The following is a 24,656-nucleotide window of genomic DNA, read 5'->3' as shown; positions in this document are numbered from 1 at the left end:
AGGCTTGGAGGGCCGAAGGGCCTGTTCCTGTGCTGTAATTTTTCTTTGTTCTTCTTCATAGATGCAGGAGTTGGGGGCAGGAAGAAAGATGCAAAGCAAAAGTCTGATAAAGGGTGGAAGCCAGGATAGGTAAATTGACAAAAAGGGTGATGGTGCAAGACTAAAATGGGTGGTAACAAGACAAGTAAATAAACCAAAGTTAGGTCTGGGAGAGATGTAGATGCAGAAAGCAGAATCATCACCTTTAGCTGGCACGCAAAAAGAAACAAAAAAAGGGCAGAGATTTTGATCTGAAATTGTTGAACTTACTGTTTTGGCAAAAAGGCTAGAAAGTACAGACTTGAAAAATGAGGTGCTTTTCTTGCGTTTACATTGAGCACCACTGGATTATTGTAGAGGCTTAGGACAGAGAGGCCAGATTGAGAGGTTGGTAAAGAATTCAAATGAGACAGCCAAAGGTTCAGGGCCATGCCTGGGGACTGAACGGGAACGTTCAGTGAAGAGGTCACCAAATCAGTGTTTCGTCCTACAGTGGAGAAGATACTGTGTAATCAGCAGGGAACACAGTTAATTATATCGAAAGTACAAGTAAATTTTCATGTAAAATTCACCTGGAAGAAGTGTTTGGGGCCTTAGATAGTGACGAGGGAAGATGTAATAGGGCAGGTCCTATGTCAAATGTTCTTTCTTCCATTCCTATTCTCTCATTTTGTCAGTTATTTTCTTCTACCTCCTTGGGAACTTAGCAATTGGTAAAATGATTGAAATGGATGGAGAAGAATTTCTCAACATGTAATCAAAGACAAACCAATCGTATCCAAAATGTATCGTTCATTAGGATGACATGAATCTGCATCTGCCACATATCGTTATAATATATCGCCATCTGTTCAAATTCAGATTCTAGATTCCTCAAGGTTGCAATAATTCCTTGTGGTTAAATGTGCTCTTTAATCAGAATTCAAACTTTATCCACCATTCCACCCAGTCTGCCTGCTAACAGAGACAATCATGAGTTTGAACATTTCCTATGACACACACAAATGCTTTTTAAGTGCATCGACTTTGTACAAAACAAACACGTGACAAGTATTGACATTTTAGAAACATGACTGGGCTTGGATCAGCTTTTATTTTTCTGGTCTTGCTTATCACTAATTACCTGCATCAACATAAATAAAAGGGTTACTTAGAAAACACGATCACGCGTGAAACATATCCTCACCTTCAAATGGGGCTGTGATAACAGTTTCGCCAGTTCTCTGATCTCACCATTCTCTGGTGTGTTGTGCAGATCCTCAGTGAGCTACGAAATAATAGAGAAAATTTCAGTGAAATATTGCTTTCACTCTTTGAATTTGAGACATCTGAGAATGTATCTGTTAAAAGCTATTACATTCTAGGGTGTTCAAATGGACGTCAGTATGAAGAATAATAGACCATTAATCACCACTCTTTTTTTCTAACTCTCCGTGGACCAACTTTGGCAGGACCTTTCAGCTTATTTCAGTTCAGCTAATCATATGTGGCAAGCCCACAGCAAGGTTGCGCTCTGACTTATTACACAGAAGGATGAATCCAAGTACCCACTGTCATAATATACACCAGTATATCATGGTGCAGATACACACACACTGATGGACACACAGCGGGACCAATCAACACACACAACACCGCAGCCAATCACCAGTTAGAGCACACTCACTATAAAGACAGGGGGCATCAATGTTCCCGCTCATTCGGGATGCAGCCTCCCAGAAGGACAGAACTTACAGCTTACAGCACAGATCTTCACCATGTGCTGAGTGCATAGACTGGTGAAGACAGGCATAGGTCTTTAGTTTAATCTAACATCGTGTTAACCCACAGTGAAAGTATGTTCAACAGTTTCTAACTTAATAAAATAGTGTTGCACTATTGTAAGTGTTGGTGGCCTGTATGTGTTCCACAGATCCAGAACACCCAACACATCACCCATTGTATAGAAAAGTATTTGCAGAGGCCAAATTAATGCCTGACATTGACATTGTAATATCTTCACTACAGAGGTGAAAGCTGCGCCACAACTTCCAAACTGTATTGCTGTTATAATGTTTTAGATTAGAATGTCCCCACCTCCATCCATTTCATGTTGACTAAACACTGAAAAGGATAAGTGAGGCACACAAAGACTGCCTGTATTCCATCTGTACTGATTTTAAATCTTCAAAAAAAAAAAAAACTTGATTTGTCTTGTGAATTGTTGTTAACAAACAGCTCCCAACAAATTGCCCCACAGTTAACACAAATGAACCGGGTCCCATTACTGCACAGCCTGAAGCTTTAAGGTTACTTAATTGATGTGCCTGTGATTCCTTCAAGAACAAACGGTAATGGATTTTTAACAGGTACGTGATCATCCTGGAGCAATGTGGTGTCAACACACTCCGGTCAAACTGTAACCCCTGTTAAATGTAGAAATTAAGACCAAGAATAAAGAGGTAGAGGGCATTAGTTGAGTATAAATAGGTAAAGTAAAGTTGCCATATCCCAAATGACCATAGACTGCTTTCCCCTTTAAACGGGAGAGCTGACTGTTGATGGTTTAACGTGAGTATCACCACACCTCAGATGTGGCGAAACATTGAGAAGGCAGGGCTTCATGAATAACCTCAGCCAGTATAGGAATTGACGCGCTTGCTGATGCCAATCTGCGTCACAAACTAACTGTTTAGCCAACTGAGCTAAACCGGCGCCCAAAATAAAGCATAAATCAAGAGATACTGGGGTGATGAGTCGCATAAGCGGCGGTGAGCTGAGAGCAGGTCCAGAGCGGCGGTGAGCCAAGAGCAGGTCCAGAGCGGCGGTGAGCCAAGAGCAGGTCCAGAGCGGCGGAGAACCAAGAGCCAAGCCAGAGCGGCGGTGACCCGAGAGCAGGTCCAGAGCAGCGGTGAGCCAAGAGCAGGGCCGGAGTGGCGGTGATCCGAGAGCCGAGCCAGAGCGGCGGTGACCCGAGAGCAGGTCCAGAGCGGCGGTGAGCCGAGAGCAGGTCCAGAGCAGCGGTGAGCCGAGAGCAGGTCCAGAGCGGCGGTGAGCCAAGAGCAGGTCCAGAGCGGCGGAGAACCAAGAGCCGAGCCAGAGCAGCGGTGACCAGAGAGCAGGTCCAGAGCAGCGGTTAGCCAAGAGCAGGGCCGGAGTGGCGGTGATCCGAGAGCCGAGCCAGAGCGGCGGTGACCCGAGAGCAGGTCCAGAGCGGTGGTGAGCCGAGAGCAGGTCCAGAGCAGCGGTGAGCCAAAAGCAGGGCCGGAGTGGCGGTGATCCGAGAGCCGAGCCAGAGCGGCGGTGACCCGAGAGCAGGGCCAGAGCGGCGGTGACCCGAGACCCGGGCCAGAGCGGCGGCCAGAGCAGCAGTGAGCTGAGACCCAGGCCAGAGTGGCAGTGACCAGAGAGCCGGGCCAGAGCGGCGGCCAGAGCAGCGGTGAGCTGAGACCCAGGCCAGAGTGGCAGTGACCAGAGAGCCGGGCCAGAGCGGCAGTGACCTGAGATCCGAGCCACAGCGGCGGTCACCCGAGAGCAGGACCAGAGCGGCGATGAGCCGAGAACAGGGCCAGAGCGACGGTGACCCGAGAGCAGGGCCAGAGCGACGGTGACCCGAGTGCAGGGCCAGAGCGGCGGTCACCCAAGAGGCCAATCTGATTCACTGGCAGCTCCCTGAGGCGGAACCTCCTCCCGAAGAATACGCAGAAGTCCCACTTGTGGCCAACTGACACACATTAGTGTGGAATGGCTATTGGGCATGTACGCCGGGATGAGATGTGCTCCCACACTGACTCTTCAGATGGCAAGGGAGACCTCACCATGTGAAATGTTCAGACCCTAATCAAACACTTAGGGTGTGTAGCCACCTAAATTGGCCAGCTCCCGATTTAAAATGGCGAATGGCAAAGGCTGATGGGAAAGTCAGCCAACACAGACAGAAACCAGCAGGTGCAGGTTTGCTGTGTATTGAACTCTGCAAAAGGCCAGACAATATCGATACCAGCGACCATCAGCATAACAATGTAGCAGCCATCTACATACTGATGAGCAATCCCCGGGAACAATAAGTAACATTTTGGACACACAAAGCAAAGCCAGACTCCCCGGCGCCAGCAGGAGCCAACACAAAGGAGGTGAACGAGCACCTCAAGACCACCCATCGATCAGGGAACCGCTCCAGTATTGGATAAATCGAACCAAACGATTGGGACAAAGTCCAATCACTTGGGACCTGGCACAGGGTCCGCCCCGAAAGGCGGGAAGCCCCTGTGGACTATAAGAGTTAAGCCCCAAGTTCAAATCGCTCTCTCTTCACCTCTTCGCCCTGCCTGGGTCACCCAGCAACACGAACCAACATTGACCGTGACCGGTGCAGTGACCACCGACAGAAGTAAGTCTTAATTCAACGCTCGCTACGAGATAGACGCTCCTAGCTACCAATCCGTACCAATTTCGAATCCCGCAAACTAAGAACCCGAACGAAAGGCCATTTGTTCCCCTGACCTGGTGGGCCAGTCCGAAGTTAAGTATAGGTCTGTTAGTTGTAGAAGTAGCTTAGACGTAGAATTTGTGCCTGAGTAGCGATTACTGTGTGTAATAAATGTGCTTTGATTTGAATCTTACTAATCGGTGTATTGGGTCATTGATGATTACTCGGACTTGAACCTCGTGGCGGTATCATAAAGATACCTGGCGACTCGAGAGCAAAGGTAATAAAACAGAGCAATTGAACCAACGGAAAGTTAGCAACATTATTTGGCAACAGGTGGCGGCACGGTAGCACAGTAGTTAGCACTGTTGTTTCAAAGCGCCAGGGACCCAGATTTGATTCCTGGCTTGGGTCACTGTTTGTGCGGAGTCTGCATGTTCTCCCAGTGTCTGCGTGGGTTTCCGCCAAGTCTTCCGGTTTCCTCTCACAGGTCCAGAAAGACCTGCTTGTTAGGTGAATTGGAAATTCTTAACTCTCCCTCTGTGTACCTGAACAGGTGCCGGAACGTGACGATTAGGCAATATTCACAGTAACTTCATTGCAGTGTTAACGTAAGCCTACTTGTGACAATAATTAAAATTGTTTTAATTGTGATTGTTGTTGGTTAACTGTACAACTGACCCCTGAATTACTCACATTGACCTCTCTGGCTATCTTTATCCTGCAACTAAACTCCATGAAATCCTGACCTGATCTGAATGGTCAGTGACCTGACCTGACTAACCCTCTCCACCTGAATCCCCCCCATTCCCCTGATTCTCCTCACCTCCTTCCCAACCCTACTTGGCCAGCCCGTACCTGACCCAACGCCCCATGCCCTCCCCCTCAGCCCCTCCCCCACAATACCCACCTCCTCAATCTGCCATTCTACCCACCTCCCCCATCCGCCACCCAACCAATCCCGCTTGTCATCTTACCCACCTCCCTACCTGCCACCCTGCCCACCTCACCCACTCAGCACCCTGCTGACCTATCACCTTATCTACCACTCACCTGACAACACTTGCACCCTAATCCACTTACAATCAGCACCCTACCCTTTACCTTACACAATTACCTTCTCAGGTTAAGTATTGTAGGTTAAGTGAGTTGCCAGCAAGGTGGCAGATGCAGTATAATGTGGGGATGTATGAAGTTATTCACTTTGGTACTGAAAACAGAAGAGCATAATTTTTTTCAAAGGCATGAAACCTATTCATGTTGATATTCAGAGATTTGGATGTGCTTAAACAAGTGACACAGAAAGTTAACATGCGGGTAGTAATAGTGACCTGCCCAAGTTCATAAGGTATAAGAGCAGAATTAGGCCATTCGGCCCATCGAATCTGCTCCGCCATTCTATGATGGCTGATATGTTCCTCATCTGCTACCTACAATGCTATAGACCAAGATCTGGATTGTAAAATCAGCCACAGCATCTTCTCCCTAGAACACATGACCTAGGAGCAGGAGTAGGCAATTTAGCCTACTTTCAATGAGATCTTGACTGATCCCACCATGGCCTCAAGTCCACTGTCCTGCTCGTTCTCTATAACCCCTCAACCCATTACCAATGAAACATCTGTCTAACTCCTCCTTAAATGTATTCACTGTCCCAGCATCCACCGCTCTGGGGTAGCAAAGTCCACAGATTCACAGCCCTTTGGAGAAGTAGCTTCTCCTCATCTGTTTTAAATTTGCTACCTCTTATTCTAAGATTATGACCTCTCGTTTTAGAATACCCCACAAGAGGAAGCATTTGCTCCACGTCTACTTCATCCACACCTTTTAGCATCTTGTACACGTTGATTTGATCGCCCCTCATGCTTCTAAACACAAGATAGCATATGCTTAAACTGTTCAATCTCTCTTGGTATGACAAACCTCTCGTCTCTGGAAATAATCTAGCGAACCTCCTCTGAACTGCCTCCAATGCCACTCCATCTTTCCTCAAATAAGGGGACCAAAACGGTGCACAATACTCCAGTGCGGTCTTACCAATGCCTTGTAGAGTTGCAACAACACTTCCTTACCTTTATACTCTAATCCTTTTGCTATAAATGCCAACATTCCATTTGCTTTCCTTATTATCTGCTGCAGTTGCATTCTCGTTTTCTGTGACTCATGCACAAGGACACCCAGATCCCTCTGCATCGGAGCACCCGGAGGTCTCTCCCCATTTAGATAATAAGTTGCCTTTCCATTTTTTCGACCAAAATGCACAACCTCACACTTATCCATGTTAAACTCCATCTGCCACATTTTGGCCTACTCCCTAACCTATGTCTGTCCATTTGAAAGGTTCTTATTTCCTCATTGCAACTTACTGTCTCACTTATTTTAGTGTCATCTGTGGATTTCGCTATAGAACCTTCCTCCCTGTGTCCAAGTCGTTAATATAGATTGTAAATAGCTGGGGCCCCAATGACCAAACCCTGTGGCACCCCACTAGTTACATCCTGCCATCCAGAAAAAGACCCAAGAATCCGTATCAGTCTCCTGTCCGTCAGCCAGTCGTCTATCCAAGCTAATAAAAGTTACCCCTAATCCCATGTGATCGCACCTTGTGAATTAACCTTCTATGCGGCACCTTATTACGCCTTCCCGAAGTCCAGATACACTGGCTGGGATTCTCCGAAATTCCGGCCAGTGTTAACGCCGGCTTAAACACCGGAGTGGTGTACATCGGCATCAACGGGCCTCCTGGCCCAGCAATTCAGTGGTCCTCAGGGGCCAGCACGGCACCAAAGTGCTGCGCGCTGCTCCGACGCCGAACAGCAGCCCTGCACAGCAGGCGCGGGTCTGCGCATGCGCGTGGTGGCCGTCTCCGAGCAACATGGCGGAGACCTAGAGCGGGACCGCGCGGAGGGAGGTAGGCCCCCTCCAGATCGCGGGCGCCCGCCGATCGGTAGCCCCCGATCGCGGGCCTGGACGCCGTGGAGGCCCCCCCTGGAGTCAGAACCCCCCCTCCCCACCAGAACGGCCACCGCGGCCAGGGACCGAGCTCCCGCCGGGTGGTACCAGCTTCCACTTCCTTTAACACCCCGGGATGTAGGCAATCAGGCTCTGGGACTTGTCTGCCCTCAATCCCAAGTGTTTGTTGAGTACCGTTTCCCTATTGATGCTGATTGTTCCAAGTTCCACCCTGTCTATTACCCCTGAATTGCCCGTTCCTATAGGAATGGTACTCGTGTCCTCCACCGTGAAAACTGAGGCAAAGTATTGAATTAGCATCTTTACTATTTCTGTTTTCACCGACTATTAACTCACCGGTTTCATCTTCCAAGGGGTGAACATTCACCTTAGCGACTTCATTCCCTTTTATGGACCTGTAGAAACTTTTGCTATCCTTTCTGATATTCTGTGCTAGCTTTTTTTTCGTAATTTACCGTAGCTCTTTGCAATATGACATAATTTCGTTTTTGTCTTTATAGAGTTACCGGGTTATGGGGATAGGGTGGAGGTGTTGACCTTGGGTAGGATGCTCTTTCCAAGAGCCGGTGCAGACTCGATGGGCCGAATGGCCTCCTTCTGCACTGTAAATTCTATGATTCTATGATAATGTCCTTGACCTTGTTTAGCCATGTATGTATTTTTACCCCTCTTACCATCTTTCTTCCTCACTGGGATATATCAGACTTGTGAGGAATTGAGTATCTCCTTAAACAACTGCCACTGCTCATCAGTTGTCCTTCCTTATTTAAAAATAAATTTAGAGTACCCAATTCATTTTTTCCAATTAAGCGGCAATTTAGCGTGTTCAATCCACCTACACTGCACATCTTTGGGTTGTGGGGGCGAAACCCACGCAAACACGGGGAGAATGTGCAAACTCCACACGGAGAGTGACCCAAAGCTGGGATTGAACCTGGAACCTCGGCGCCGTGAGACTGCAGTGCTACCACTGCGTCACCATGCTGCTCTAGCTGTCCTTCCTTTTAGCCTTGCTGCCCAGTCTATATGGGCCAAATCTGTCCTCAAGCCTATGTAATTTCCTTTGTCTAATTACAGGGCACTAGTGCGGGACTCCACTTTCTCGCCTCCAAACTGAATCTTGAATTCTACCATACTATTGGTCACTACTCCCGAGTGTATCCTCAACTATGAGGTCATTAGTTAATCCCTCCTCATTACAGAATACCAAATCGAGAGTAGCCTCCTCCTTGGTGGTTCCCCAACATACTGTTCCAGGAAACAATCTCTAATGTATTCAATGAACTCTGCCTCCAGGCTGTCCTTGCCAATTTAATTCCTCCAGTCTGTGTGCATATTAAAATTACCCATTATTATCGCCGTACCGTTCTTGCAAGCCCCCAGTATTTCCTGGTTTTTACTCTGCCGCACTGTAGAACTACTGTTTGGTGACCTAGAGATTACTCCTACCAAGGACTTTTTCCCTTTGTTATGTCTTATTTCTACCCGACTCATTCCACATCTTGATCTCCAATGCTTATGTCATTTCTCATGACAGCACTGATCCCTTTCCTCACCAGGACTACACCACCTCCTTTTCCTTTCACCCTATCTTTCAGAAATACTGAATACCCTTGAATATTCAAATCCCAGACCAAGTCTCCCTGGTACCACGTTTCAGTAATCCCAAGTCATAATCTTTTGTTTCTATTTCCGGCATTAGCTCATTAAATTTGTTATGAATGTTTCTTGCATTTAGATACAAAGTTTTAAAATTTGTTTTAATGTTAGATTTCCCTACTCTTCTATAATTCCTTGGTGTATAAAGACATTCACCTGTTTTGTCCCTCACTTTTATTTTCTGGTAACGATCCATCACATCGTTGCACTCTTGCCTCCTCCTTTAAATTGGGTTTTCTAGTTTCCCCAACAACTGAACCCCCACTCCCGCAATTCAGTTTAAAACCCTAAACACAGCCCTAGTTACATGATTCACTGGACTCTGGTCTCAGCATGAATCAAATGAAGATCGCCTCGTCGGAACATCTCCCTCCTTCCCCAGTTCTGATGCCAATTTCCCATGAATTCAAACCCATTTTTCCCACACCAATCTTTGAGCCACGCATTTACCTCCTTAATCTTATTGACCCTGTGCCAATTAGCTTGTGGCTTAGGTAGTAATCCAGATATTACAACCTTTTCGGTTCTGCTTTTTAATTTAGCTCTTAGCTGTTCATACTCCCTTAGCAAAACCTATGTTCTATGTCATTGGTCCCAGATGAGATATGCTGAACTCAAGCACCACAACCTTCGGGATTCTCGATCCTGGTCACAGAGAACAGTGTCAATGCCCCTAACTATACTATCCCTGATTCGGGCTACATTTCTTTTCTCTCCCCCCCACTGGAACGGATCTCTGTACCACCATGCTGTGGTCACTTTGCTCATCCTCACTGCAGTCTCCATTCCCGTCCACACATGAAGAACGACTCTCAAACCTGTTGGACAGGGATAAAGGCTGAGGCTCCTGCAACCCTACCCTCCTGGATCCCTCTACCTGCCTCACTCACAGCCACACCCTCCTGTCCCTGACCACTGGCTGAATTTAAGTTAGTTATTCCAAGGGATGTGACTGCCTCCTGGAATACAGTGTCCAAGTACATCTCCCCCTCCTGGATGTGTCGCTGTGTCCGGTGCTCAGACTCCAGCTCATCAACTCTGAGCCGGAGTTCCTCAAGCAACCAACACCTACCACAGATGTGGTCACTGGAAACCACAGTGGGGTCCACCAGCCCCCACATCATGCAGGAACAACACATCACCAGACCCTCCATCTGTAGTCTATTTAATTAATTTTTAATTTGGTTTTTAAACTCTAATTTTTTTATTTTATAAACTGTTTTTTTATAATCTCGCCTTATTACCCCTGTCTGAAAGCAAATTATAAACTGTTATAAAGTGGGTTTTCAAATTTAACACAGCTTCCCTATTAGCCAATCAAATCTCAGCCTCCCTCTGATGTCACTTTCAGTTGATTTTCTCCCCCCCCAGTCGGGACTCACTTTCAGTGAGAGAGAGGGAGAGAGAGAGAGAGAGAGAGAGAGAGAGAACGAGAGAGAACGAGAGAGAGCGAGAGAGAGAAAGAAAGAGCGAAAGAGAGCGAGAGAGAGAGCGAGAGAGAGGGAGAGAAAGAGAACGAGCGAGAGAGAACTAGAGAGAGAACGAGAGAGAGAGAACGAGGGAGAGAGAACGAGAGAGAGAACGAGAGAGAGAGAGAACGAGAAAGGGAGAGAACGAGAGAAAGCGAGGGAGAGAACGAGAGAAAGCGAGAGAGAGCACGAGAGCACGAGAGAGAGCGAGAGAACGAGAGACAGAACGAGAAAGCGAGAGAATGAGCAAGACAGAGCGCGAGATAGAGAGCGCGAGATAGAGAGCGAGTGCGAGATAGAGAGCGCGAGATAGAGAGGGCGAGATAGAGAGGGCGAGATAGAGAGGGCGAGATAGAGAGGGCGAGATAGAGAGGGCGAGATAGAGAGGGCGAGATAGAGAGGGCGAGATAGAGAGGGCGAGATAGAGAGGGCGAGATAGAGAGGGCGAGATAGAGAGGGCGAGATAGAGAGGGCGAGATAGAGAGGGCGAGATAGAGAGGGCGAGATAGAGAGGGCGAGATAGAGAGGGCGAGATAGAGAGGGCGAGATAGAGAGGGCGAGATAGAGAGAGAGATAGCGAGAGAGAAATAGCGAGAGATAGAGAGAGATAGAGAGCGATAGAGAGAGCGCAAGAGCATGTGAGAGAGATAGAGGGCGAGAGTGAGAGATAGAGAGCGGGATAGAGAGCAAAAGTGAGAGATAGAGGGCAATAGAGAGACAGAGAGAGAGAGAGACAGAGAGAGAGAGCCAGAGACACAGAGAGAGAGAGACAAAGCAAGAGAGAACGAGAGAAAGAGAGAGAGCGAGAGAGCAACAGAGAGCAAGGGAGAGAGAGCGAGGGAGAGAGAGCGAGGGAGAGAGAGCGAGGGAGAGAGAGCGAGGGAGAGAGAGCGAGGGAGAGAGAACGAGAGAGAGAACGAGAGAGAGAACGAGAGAGAGAACGAGAGAGAGAAACAGAGAGAGAGCGAGCGCGCAAGAGAGAGCGAGCGCGCAAGAGAGAGCGAGCGCGCAAGAGAGAGCGAGCGCGCAAGAGAGAGCGAGAGTGCGCGAGAGTGCAAGAGAAAGCAGGGGGGCGCCACAGGGAGGGGGCGCGCCACAGGGAGGGGGCGCGCCACAGGGAGGGGGCGCGCCACAGGGAGGGGGCGCGCCACAGGGAGGGGGCGCGCCACAGGGAGGGGGCGCGCCACAGGGAGGGGGCGCGCCACAGGGAGGGGGCGCGCCACAGGGAGGGGGCGCGCCACAGGGAGGGGGCGCGCCACAGGGAGGGGGCGCGCCACAGGGAGGGGGCGCGCCACAGGGAGGGGGCGCGCCACAGGGAGGGGGCGCGCCACAGGGAGGGGGCGCGCCACAGGGAGGGGGCGCGCCACAGGGAGGGGGCGCGCCACAGGGAGGGGGCGCGCCACAGGGAGGGGGCGCGCCACAGGGAGGGGGCGCGCCACAGGGAGGGGGCGCGCCACAGGGAGGGGGCGCGCCACAGGGAGGGGGCGCGCCACAGGGAGGGGGCGCGCCACAGGGAGGGGGCGCGCCACAGGGAGGGGGCGCGCCACAGGGAGGGGGCGCGCCACAGGGAGGGGGCGCGCCACAGGGAGGGGGCGCGCCACAGGGAGGGGGCGCGCCACAGGGAGGGGGCGCGCCACAGGGAGGGGGCGCGCCACAGGGAGGGGGCGCGCCACAGGGAGGGGGCGCGCCACAGGGAGGGGGCGCGCCACAGGGAGGGGGCGCGCCACAGGGAGGGGGCGCGCCACAGGGAGGGGGCGCGCCACAGGGAGGGGGCGCGCCACAGGGAGGGGGCGCGCCACAGGGAGGGGGCGCGCCACAGGGAGGGGGCGCGCCACAGGGAGGGGGCGCGCCACAGGGAGGGGGCGCGCCACAGGGAGGGGGCGCGCCAGGGAGGGGGCGCGCCAGGGAGGGGGCGCGCCAGGGAGGGGGCGCGCCAGGGAGGGGGCGCGCCAGGGAGGGGGGGCGCCAGGGAGGGGGGGCGCCAGGGAGGGGGCGCGCCAGGGAGGGGGCGCGCCAGGGAGGGGGCGCGACAGGGAGGGGGCGCGACAGGGAGGGGGCGCGACAGGGAGGGGGCGCGACAGGGAGGGGGCGCGACAGAGAGGGGGCGCGACAGAGAGGGGGCGCGACAGAGAGGGGGCGCGACAGAGATGGGGCGCGACAGAGAGGGGGCGCGACAGAGAGGGGGCGCGACAGAGAGGGGGCGCGACAGAGAGGGGGCGCGACAGAGAGGGGGCGCGACAGAGAGGGGGCGCGACAGAGAGGGGGCGCGACAGAGAGACCACATTATAGAACATAACAGCGCAGTACAGGCCCTTCAGCCCTCGATGTTGCGCCGACCTGTGAAACCACTCTTAAGCCCATCCACACTATTCCCTTATCGGCCATATGTCTATCCAATGACCATTTGAATGCTCTTAGTGTTGGCGAGTCCACTACTGTTGCAGGCAGGGCATTCAACGCCCCGACTACTCTCTGAGTAAAGAACCTAACTCTGACATCTGTCCTATATCTATCTCCCCTCAATTTAAAGCTATGTCCCCTTATGCATCCGAGGAAAAACGTTCTCACTGTCCACCCTATCTAATCCTCTGATCATCTTGTATGCCTCAATTAAGTCATCTCTTAACCTTCTTCTCTCTAACGAAAACAGCCTCAAGTTCCTCAGCCTTTCCTCATAAGATCTTCCCTCCATACCAAGCAACATTCTGGTAAATCTCCTCTGCACCCTTTCCAATGCTTCCACATCCTTCCTATAATGCGGCGACCAGAATTGCACGCAATACTCCAAATGCGGCCGCACCAGTTTTGTACAGCTGCAACATGACCTCATGGCTCCGAAACTCAATCCCTCTACCAATAAAAGCTAACACACCGTACGCCTTCTTAACAACCCTCTCAACATGAGTGGCAACTTTCAGGGATCTATGTACATGGACACCGAGATCTCTCCGCTCATGCACACTGGCAAGAATCTTATCATTAGCCCAGTACTCTGTCTTCCTGTTATTCCTTCCAAAATGAATCACCTCACACTTTTCAGCATTAAACTCCATTTGCCACTTCTCAGCCCAGCGCTGCAGCTTATCTATGTCCCTCTGTAACTTATAACATCCTTCCGCACTGTCCACAACTCCACCGACTTTAGTGTCATCTGCAAATTTACTCACCCATCCTTCTATGCCCTCCTCCAGGTCATTTATAAAAATGACAAACAGCAGTGGCCCCAAAACAGATCCTTGTGGTACACCACCACTAACTGGACTCCAGTCTGAACATTTCCCATCAACCACCACCCTTTGTCTTCTTCCAGCTAGCAAATTTCTGATCCAAACTGCTAAATCACCCAGAGTCCCATGCCTCCGTATTTTCTGCAGTAGCCTACCGTGGGGGACATTATCAAACGCTTTACTGAAATCCATATACACCACATCAACTGCTTAACCTCATCCACCTGTTTGGTCACCTTTTCAAAGAACTCAATAAGGTTTGGGAGGCACGACCTACCCTTAACAAAACCGTGTTGACTATCCCGAATCAAATTATTCCTTTCCAGATGATTATACATGCTATCTCTTATAAACCTTTCCAAGATTTTGCCCACAACAGAAGTAAGGCTCACTGGTCTATAGTTACCGGGGTTGTCTCTACTCCCCTTCTTGAATAAGGGGACAACATTTGCTATCCTCCAGTCTTCTGGCACTATTCCTGTAGACAAAGATTACTTAAAGATCAAAGCCAAAGGCTCAGCAATCTCCTCCCTAGCTTCCCAGAGAATCCTAGGATAAATCCCATCCGGCCCAGGGGACTTATCTATTTTCACACTTTCCAGACTTGCTAACACCTCCTCATTATGAACCTCAAGCCCTTCTAGTCTAGTAGCCTGAATCTCAGTATTCTCCTCAACAACATTGTCTTTTTCCTGTGTGAATACTGACGAAAAATGTTCATTTAGCACCTCTCCAATCTCCTCGGACTCCAAGCACAACTTCCCACTACTGTCCTTGACTGGCCCTACTCTTACCCTCGTCATTTGTTTATTCCTGACATATCTATAGAAAACTTTAGGGTTATCCTTGATCCCACCTGCCAAAGGCTTCTCATGTCCCCTCCTGGCTCTTCTTAGCTCTCTCTTTAGGTCCTTCCTAGCTAACTTGTGACTCTCGAGCGCCCTAACTGAACCTTCATGTCTCATCTTTACATAAGCCTCCTTCTTCCTCTTGACAAGTGTTTTGACTGCTTTAGTAAACCACGGTTCCTTTGCGACCACTTCCTCCCTGCCTGACAGGCACATACTTATCAAGGACACGCAGTAGCTGTTCCTTGAACAAGCTCCACATTTCCATTGTGCCCATCCCCTGCAGTTTTCCTCTCCATCCGATACATCCTCAGTCTTGCCTCATCGCATCATAATTGCCTTTCCTCCAGATATAGCTCTTGCCCTGTGGTATATATCTATCCCTTTCCATCACTAAAGTACACTTAATCGAATTGTGGTCACTATCACCAAAGTGCTCACCTACCTCCAAATCTAACACCTGTCCTGGTTCATTACACAGTACCAAATCCAATATGGCCTCGCCTCTCGTTGGTCTATCTACATACTGTGTCAGGAAACCCTCCTGCATACATTGGACAAAAACAGACCCATCTAAAGTACTCGAACTATAGCGTTTCCAGTCAATATTTGGAAAGTTAAAGTCCCCCATAACAACTACCCTGTTGCTTTCGCTCCGATCCAGAATCATCTTTGCAATCCTTTCCTCTACATCTCTGGAACTATTCGGAGGCCTATAGAGACCCCCTAACAGGGTGACCTCTCCTTTCTTGTTTCTAACCTCAGCCCATACTACCTCAGTAGACGAGTCCTCATCAAACGTCCTTTCTGCCACCGTAATACTGTCCTTGACTAACAATGCCACCCCTCCCCCTCTTTTACCACCTTCCCTGAGCTTACTGAAATATCTAAACCCCGGCACCTGCAACAACCATTCCTGTCGCTGCTCTATCCATATCTCAGAAATGGCCACAACATCCCAGGTACCAACCCAGGCCGCAAGTTCACCCACCTTATTCCGGCTGCTCCTGGCATTGAAGAAGACACACTTTAAACCACCTTCCTGCCGGCCGGTACACTCCTGCAACTTTGAAACCTTACTCATGACCTCACTACTCTCAACCTCCTGTATACTGGAGCTACAATTCAGGTTCCCAAGCCCCTGCTGAACTAGTTTAAACCCTCCCGAAGAGCATTAGCAAATTTCCCCCCAGGATATTGGTACCCCTCTGGTCCAGGTGCAGACCATCCCATTTGTAGAGGTCCCACCGACCCCAGAATGAGCCCCAATTATCCAGAAATCTGAAACCCTCCCTCCTGCACCATCCCTGTAGCCACGTGTTCAACTCCTCTCTCTCCCTATTCCTTGACTCGCTATCACGTGGCACAGGTGACAACCCAGAGATAACAACTCTGTTTGTCCTAGTTCTAAGTTTCCACCCTAGCTCCCTGAATTCCTGCCTTACATCCCTATCCCTACCTATGTCGTTGGTACCTATGTGGACCAAGACTTGGGGCTGCTCCCCCTCCCCCTTAAGGATCCCGAAAAAACGATCCGAGACAACACGCCCCCTGGCACCTGGCAGGCAACACACCAACTGCGAGTCTCTCTCGTTCCCACAGAATCTCCTATCTATCCCCCTAACTATGGAGTCTCCAATGACTAATGCTCTACTCCTCTCCCCCCTTCCCTTCTGAGCAACAGGGACAGACTCTGTGCCAGAGACCTGTACCCCATGGCTTACCCCTGGTAAGTCATCCGCCCCAACAGTATCCAAAGCGGTATACTTGTTACTAAGGGGAATGACCACAGCGGATCCCTGTACTGACTGCTTCCTCCCAGACCCTCTCACCGTTACCCATCTATTTTGATTCTTCGGAGTAACTACATCCCTGAAGCTTCTATCTATGACCACCTCTGCCTCCTGAATGATCCGAAGTTCATCCAGCTCCAGCTCCAGTTCCCTAACGCGGTTTCTGAGGAGCTGGAGATGGCTGCACTTCCCACAGATGAAATCAGCAGGGACACTGACGGCGTCCCTCACCTCAAACATTCTGCAGGAGGAACATTGCACTACATTCTCTGCCATCCCCGCTAGATAAAAAGAAAAAGCTTACCTGTTATTCACTCCCCTTCTCAGCAAGCACTCACGCAGCAACCTCTGCGCCCCGCACAATAACACCTGAGGGAAAAGAAAAGAAAAACTACTTACCAGTCACCAGCTAGTCGCTTACCTGCAGGCTGTGACGTCACGGTTCAACTTCTTTCAACTTCTACCTGCCCTCAAGCCTTCCTCTCAGCTGGGATCCTTACAGCGGTTGATTTTTTTGGGTTAGAGGAGGGGGTAGGGAGGGAAACACTGAAGAAGTGTTTCGGGTTTAAATGGCACTTGACAACAGCTCCTCCACAAACCACCTTCAAGTTAGGGTGAGCACACGGACGTATGCAAATTTCCCCAGCAACAGCCAATCAGCAGCTGCGCTCTTCCAGCTAGCCAATTTCTGATCCAAACTGCTAAATCACTCTGAATCCCATGCCTCCGTATTTTCTGCAATAGCCTACCGTGGGGGACCTTATCAAACGCTTTACTGAAATCCAAATACACCACATCAACTGCTTTACCCTCATCCACCTGTTTGGTCACCTTCTCAAAGAACTCAATAAGGTTTGTGAGGCACAACCTACCCTTCACAAAACCGTGTTGACTATCTCTCATCAAATTATTCCTTTCCAGATGATTTTGAATCCTATCTCTTATAAACCTTTCCAAGGCCTTGCCCACAACAGAAGTAAGGCTCACTGGTCTATAGTTACCGGGGTTGTCTCTACTCCCCTTCTTGAACAAGGGGACAACATTTGCTATCCTCCAGTCTTCTGGCACTATTCCTGGAGACAAAGATGACTTAAAGATCAAAGCCAAAGGCTCAGCAATCTCCTCCCTAGTTTCTCAGAGAATCCTAGGATAAATCCCATCCGGCCCAAGGGACTTACCTATTTTCACACTTTCCAGAATTGCTAACACCTCCTCCTTATGAACCTCAAGCCCTTCTAGTCTAGTAGCCTGAATCTCAGTATTCTCCTCGACAACATTGTCTTTTTCCTGTGTGAATACTGACGAAAAATATTCATTTAACACCTCTCCTATCTCCTCGGACTCCACGTACAACTTCTCACTACTGTCCTTGACTGGCCCTACTCTTACCCTAGTCATTCTTTTATTCCTGACATATCTATAGAAAGCTTTAGGGTTATCCTTGATCCTACCTGCCAAAGACTGCTCATGTCCCCTCCTGGCTCTTCTTAGCTCTCTCTTTAGGTCCTTCCTAGCTAACTTGTAACTCTCGATCGCCCTAACTAAACCTTCATGTCTCATCTTTATATAAGCCTTCTTCTTCCTCTTGACAAGTGTTTTGACTGCTTTAGTAAACCACGGTTCCTTCGCTCGACCACTTCCTCCCTGCCTGACAGGTACATACTTATCAAGGACATGCAGTAGCTGTTCCTTGAACAAGCTCCACATTTCCATTGTGCCCATCCCCTGCAGTTTTCCTCTCCATCCGATGCATCCTAAGTCTTGCCTCATCGCATCATAATTGCCTTTCCCCCAGATATAACTCTTGCCCTGCGGTATATACCTAACCCTTTCCATCACTGAAGTAAACATTGGAAGCAGCGAATGCAGTGGACCAAATTGGAGAGATGCAAGTGAAACACTGCTTAACCTGGAATGAATGTTTTAGGCCTGGGAAGTTAAGCATGGAGGAGGTAAAGGGGCAGGTATTACACCTTCTGCGATTGCATGGGAAGGTGCCATGGGTGATAGGAGAGGTACTGGGTATGGTGGAGGAGTGGACTAGATTGTCTTGGAGGGAACGGTCTCTGCGGAATGCTGACAGAGGGAGTGAAGGAAAGATGTGTTTGCTGGTGGCATCACGCTGGAGTTGGCGAAAATGGCGGAGGATTATACTTTACATACGGAGGCTGGTGGGATGAAATGTGAGAACGAGGGGGACTCTATCCTTGTTCTGGGAGGGAGTGGAGGGGGCGAGGGTAGTGGCGCGGGGGATGGACCGCACACTGTTGAGGGCCCTGTCCACAACTGTAGGTGGGAAATCACGGTTGAGGAAGAAGGGACACATTTTCGAAGCACCATTTTGGAAAGTGGCATCATCAGAACAAATGCGACGGAGGCGAAGGGGTTGAGAGAAAGGGATGGAGTCATGTGGAACATTCCTTGTTCCAGGCCTATCCGGGCCCCCTCCCACAACTCCTTTACCGATACATTGATGACTATTTTGGTGCCGCGTCATGCTCTCGCCCGGACCTGGAAAAATTCATCAACTTCGCTTCCAGTATCCACCCCTCCATCACTTTCATCTGGTCCATCTCAGACAATTCCCTTCCTTCCTTGATCTTTCTGTCTCCATTTCCGGCAATAGACTATCCACTAATATCCACTACATGCCCACTGACTCCCACAGCTATCTGGACTACAACTCTTCCCATTCTATACCCTGTAAGGACTCCATCCCTTTCTCTCAACTCCTTCGACTCCGTCGCATTTGTTCCGATGATGCCACTTTCCAAAATGGTGCTTCGAAAATGTGTTCCAGAGGAGGTACGCAAGAATGATCCCTGAAATGAAGAGCTTGTTGAGGAACGGTTGAGGACTCTGGGTCTGTACTCGTTGGGACTTTAGAAGGATGTGGGGGTATCTTATTGAACTTACAGGATACTGCGAAGCCTGGATAGGTTGAACGAGGAGAGGATTTTTCCACTTGTAGGAAAAACTAGAACCGGAGGACACAATCTCATGCTAAAGGGACGATCCTTTAAAACAGAGATGAGGAGGAATTTCTTCAGCCAGAGGGTGTTGAATCTGTGAAACTCTTTGCCGCAGAAGGCTGTGGAGGCCATACCACTGAGTGTCTTTAAGATAGAGGTAGATAGGTTGTTTGATGAATAAGGGGATGGGGTTTTGGGGAGAAGGCAGGAGAATGGGGATGAGAAAAATATCAGCCGTGATTGAATGGCGGAGCAGACTCGATGAGCCGAGTGGCCTAATTGTGGTCTTATGGACTGGGGAATCAAAAACACAGGCACAGTATAAAGGGTCAAATATTTAGGATTGAGATAAAGAAAAAAAAAAACTTCACTCAGAGGGTTGTGAATCTTTGGAATTCCTTATTGCAGGGAGTTGTGGATGCTCAAAATGTTGAGTAGATTCAGCACTGGAACAGACAGATTTTTGATCCCTCAGGTGATGAAAGGATATGGAGAGCAGGTAGGAATGTGGGGCCAAATTATCAACTCCTGCTACTAGTTATTATGCTCAATTGGGTGCAGAAGCAGAACGACCTGCAGGTCTATGTGCAAAAATCATCAAAGGTGGCAGGGCAGTAGAAAAAATTGTTTTTTAAGGCAGAAAGGATCCTGGACTTTACAAAGAGACAGTGTACAGAAAGCAAGAAAGTTATGTTGAGTCTCTATAAAACACTGGTTTGACTTCAATTAGGGAACTGCAGCCAATTCTGTGCATCTAATTCTGCACACCACAATTTATGGAAGGTGCAAAGGTATTGTAGAGGATGCAGACAAGTCTTATAAGGATAGCTCCAGGAATGAGGGACTTCAGTGTGAAAGGTAGACTGGAGAAGTTGGGGCTTTTCTCCATGGAGAAGGTTTGAGAGATTTGAGAGATTGTTGATAAACAGGACAGAGTAGATATATAGATACACTGTTCCAACAGCAGAAGGTTGTGAACCAAAGAGCGCCAATTTACTGTTAAAGGCGAAAGAATTAAAGCACGGAACGGAAAAATGTGTTTATGCAGTGAATGGTTGGGATCTGGAATGCACTGCCTGAGATTGTGGTGGAAGCAGATTTAGCAATGGCTTTCAAAAAATAATTGGTTAATTACCTAAAGAGAAAACACCTGCGGGGCTATGGGGAAAGGGTCAGACAGTGGGTCGAGCTGAGGTGCACTTAGAGATCCTGCATGCTACACAAAGTTTATTCACGAATAGATTTTTTTGTTTTGGGAAGGGCACTGATCCCAAAGGTGACGGGAACGGAGTACACGGCTATAGCCATTTCGGATCATGCTCCACATTGGGTGGACCTGGAGATAGGGGAAGAAAAACAACAGCGTCCACCCTGGAGAATGGACATGGGATTATTGGCAGATGAGGGGGTGTGTTTAAGGGTGAGGGGGTGTATTGAAAGGTACTTGGAACTCAATGATAATGGGGAGGTACAGGTGGGAGTGGTCTGGGAGGCGCTGAAGGCAGTGGTTAGAGGGAAGCTGATATCTATTAGGGCACATAAAGGAAAGCAGGAGGGTAGGGAAAGGGAGCGGTTGTTGAAAGAACTTCTGAGGGTGGACAGACAATATGCGGAGGCACCGGAGGAGGGACTGGACAGGGAAAGGCAAAGGCTTCATGTAGAATTTGATTTGTTGACTACGGGTAATGCAGAGGCACAATGGAGGAAGGCACAGGGTGTACAGTACGAATACGGGGAGAAGGCGAGCAGGTTGCTGGCCCACCAACTGAGGAAAAGGGGAGCAGCGAGGGAGATAGGGGGGGGGTGAGAGATGAGGAGAGAGAGACGGAGCGGGGAGCGGAGAGAGTGAATGGAGTGTTCAAGGCATTTTACAAAAGATTATATGAAGCTCAGCGCCCGGATGGGAAGGAGAGAATTATGTGCTTTCTGGATCAGCTGGAATTTCCTAAGGTGGAGGAGCAGGAGAGGGTGGGACTGGGAGCACAGATTGAGACGGAGGAAATAGTGAAAGGGATTGGGAGCATGCAGGCGGGGAAGGCTCCGGGACCAGACGGATTCCCAGTTGAATTCTATAGGAAATATATGGACTTGCTGGCCCCGCTACTGATGAGAACCTTTAATGAGGCGAGGGAAAGGGGGCAGCTGCCCCCGACTATGTCAGAGGCAACGATATCGCTCCTCCTAAAGAAGGAAAAAGACCCGCTGCAATGCGGGTCCTACAGGCCCATTTCCCTCCTGAATGTGGACGCTAAAATTCTGGCCAAGGTAATGGCAATGAGGATAGAGGATTGTGTCCCGGGGGTGGTTCATGAGGACCAAACTGGGTTTGTGAAGGGGAGACAGCCGAATACAAATATACGGAGGCTGCTAGGGGTAATGATGATGCCCCCACCAGAGGGGGAAGCGGAGATAGTGGTGGTGATGGATGCCGAGAAACCATTTGATAGAGTGAAGTGGGGTTATTTGTGGGAGGTGGTGAGGAGATTTGGCTTTGGGGATGGGTATATCAGGTGGGTACAGTTGCTGTATAGGGCCCCGATGGCGAGCGTGGTCACGAATGGACGGGGGTCTGACTATTTTCGGCTCCATAGAGGGATGAGGCAGGGATGTCCTCTGTCCCAGTTATTGTTTGCACTGGCGATTGAACCCCTGGCCATAGCATTGAGGGGTTCCAGGAAGTGGAGGGGAGTACTCAGGGGGGGGGGGGGGGGGGGGGAGGAGAAGAACACCGGGTATCTCTGTATGCGGATGATTTGTTGCTATATGTGGCGGACCTGGTGGAGGAGATGCCAGAGATAATGCGGATACTTGGGGAGTTTGAGGATTTTTCAGGGTATCATGGGGAAAAGTGAGTTGTTTGTGGTGCATCCAGGGGAGCAGAGCAGAGAGATAGAGGATTTACCATTGAGGAAGGTAACAAGGGACTTCCGGTACTTGGGGATCCAAATAGCCAAGAATTGGGGTACATTACACAGGCTTAATTTAACGCGGTTGGTGGAACAGATGGAGGAGGACTTTAAGAGATGGGACATGGTGTCCCTGTCATTGGCAGGTAGGGTGCAGGCGGTTAAAATGGTGGTCCTCCCGAGATTCCTTTTTGTGTTTCAGTGCCTCCCGGTGGTGATCACGAAGGCTTTTTTCAAAAGAATCGAGAAGAGTATTATGAGTTTTGTGTGGGCTGGGAAGACCCCGAGAGTGAGGAGGGGATTCTTGCAGCGTAGTAGGGACAGGGGGGGGGCTGGCACTACCGAGCCGAAGTGAGTACTACTGGGCCGCTAATGTTTCAATGGTGTGTAAGTGGATGGGAGAAGGGGAGGGAGCGGCGTGGAAGAGATTGGAGAGGGCGTCCTGCAGGGGGACTAGCCTACAAGCAATGGTGACGGCGCCGTTGCCGTTCTCACCAAAGAAATACACCACAAGCCCGGTGGTGGTGGCTGCATTGAAAATTTGGGGGCAGTGGAGACGGCATAGGAGAAGGACGGGAGCTTCGGTGCGGTCCCCGATAAGAAACATTCATAGGTTCGTTCTGGGGAGAATGGATGGGGGATTTGGAGCATGGCAAAGAGCTGGGGTAGTACAACTGAGAGATCTGTTTGTGCATGGGACGTTTGCGAGTCTGGAAGCGCTGACGGAAAAATATGGGTTGCCCCAAGGGAATGCATTTCGGTACATGCAATTGAGGGCTTTTGTGAGGCAACAGGTGAGGGAATTCCCGCAGCTCCCGACGCAGGAGGTGCAGGATAGAGTGATCTCAGAGACATGGGTGGGGGATGGTAAGGTGTCGGACATATACAGGGAAATGAGGGACGAGGGGGAGATCATGGTAGATGAGCTGAAAGGGAAATGGGAAGAAGAACTGGGGGAGGAGATTGAGGAGGGGCTGTGGGCTGATGCCCTACGTAGGGTAAACTCATCGTCCTCGTGTGCCAGGCTAAGCCTGATACAATTTAAGGTGTTACACAGGGCGCATATGACTGGAGCACGGCTTAGTAAATTTTTGGGGGTAGAGGATAGGTGTGCGAGATGCTCGAGAGGCCCAGCGAATCACACCCACATGTTCTGGTCATGCCCGGCACTACAGGGGTTCTGGGTGGGGGTGGCAAAGGTGCTTTCGAAGGTGGTGGGGGTCCGGGTCGAACCAAGCTGGGGGTTGGCTATATTTGGGGTTGCAGAAGAGCCAGGAGTGCAGGAGGCGGGAGAGGCTGACGTGTTGGCCTTTGCGCCCCTAGTAGCCCGGCGCAGGATATTGTTAATGTGGAAGGAAGCCAAACCCCCGGGTGTGGAGACCTGGATAAACGACATGGCAGGGTTTATAAAGTTAGAACGGATTAAGTTCGTGTTAAGGGGCTCGGCTCAGGGGTTCACCAGGCGGTGGCAACCGTTCGTTGATTACCTCACAGAAAGATAGAGGGAATGGAGAAGAAGTAGACAACAGCAGCAACCCAGGGGGGAGGGGGGGGGGGGAGGAATCGGACGGACTCTCAGGGATGTTATTGTATATGTATAGGTATTTGTTATAGGTAATTGTATATTGGATTGTTGGATTGTATTTTTGGAGAGTATTTATTTTGGATAAGGCAGGTGCCATTCAGTTTTGTTTTTGTTTTTGTTTATATATTATTTATTTATTTGTTTAAAACTGGCCACTGTTATTTATATTGCTTTATTGTTGTGTAAAAGAAACACTACGTACTGTTATGTTTGGCCAAAAATCTTGAATAAAATATATATTTTTTTTAAAAGAGATCCTGCATGAAAGGCCACATGGCCTTCTTTTGTGCTGAAACCATCCGATAGCTCCTCTATAATTCTACTTCACAACCTTCCTTAGCCTGTACCAACACATGCACTTTTCTCCTTTCACTCTAGTCCCTCATTCCACCTTTGGTAGCAGATCTTTCAGCTGAAACATTCAACTTAAATACATCTGATCAGAGCATCTCCGTCATGCTCAAAAATCATGCCCAAAACACGATGCCATCACAAGTTGTTACTGGAAGGAACTCATTCCATTGAAGGATGCACTTGGTTTTTTGTCATCACTGATTTTTTTTTTTTATAAACTTAAAAGCTTGCCTTGGACTTATTATGACAGATTTGCTATTGACCAAAAATAGCAGGCAACTGGTTTAGCCATTCACCCCCAGATCTGGCCAGACCACCGAAAGCACCATCAGGTTTTGCTCCTCTCTGCCAACACTGTTCGCTGTTGCAGGATCATCCTGGAATGCAAATATAATTCCTCATTTCTCAACTATATTAAAAACT

The 24,656-nt window shown here is 49.6% G+C and overlaps 1 protein-coding gene across 6 annotated transcripts in view; it reads right to left on the bottom strand.

Annotated features, from left to right (window-relative positions):
• Positions 1-24,656, bottom strand: part of mpp7a (MAGUK p55 scaffold protein 7a) — a 758,711-nt gene that overhangs the window by 319,852 nt on the left and 414,203 nt on the right. For all 6 annotated transcript variants that reach the window (XM_072508390.1, XM_072508394.1, XM_072508393.1 and 3 more), the window contains one exon: positions 1,226-1,306. In XM_072508390.1, coding sequence (XP_072364491.1) covers positions 1,226-1,306 — 81 coding nt within the window. The remainder of the gene's footprint in view (positions 1-1,225; positions 1,307-24,656) is intronic.

Source organism: Scyliorhinus torazame, chromosome 6 (genome assembly GCF_047496885.1).
Source record: "Scyliorhinus torazame isolate Kashiwa2021f chromosome 6, sScyTor2.1, whole genome shotgun sequence".
Taxonomy (NCBI): Eukaryota; Metazoa; Chordata; class Chondrichthyes; order Carcharhiniformes; family Scyliorhinidae; genus Scyliorhinus; species Scyliorhinus torazame.
This window is presented reverse-complemented; position numbering and strand designations above follow the sequence as displayed.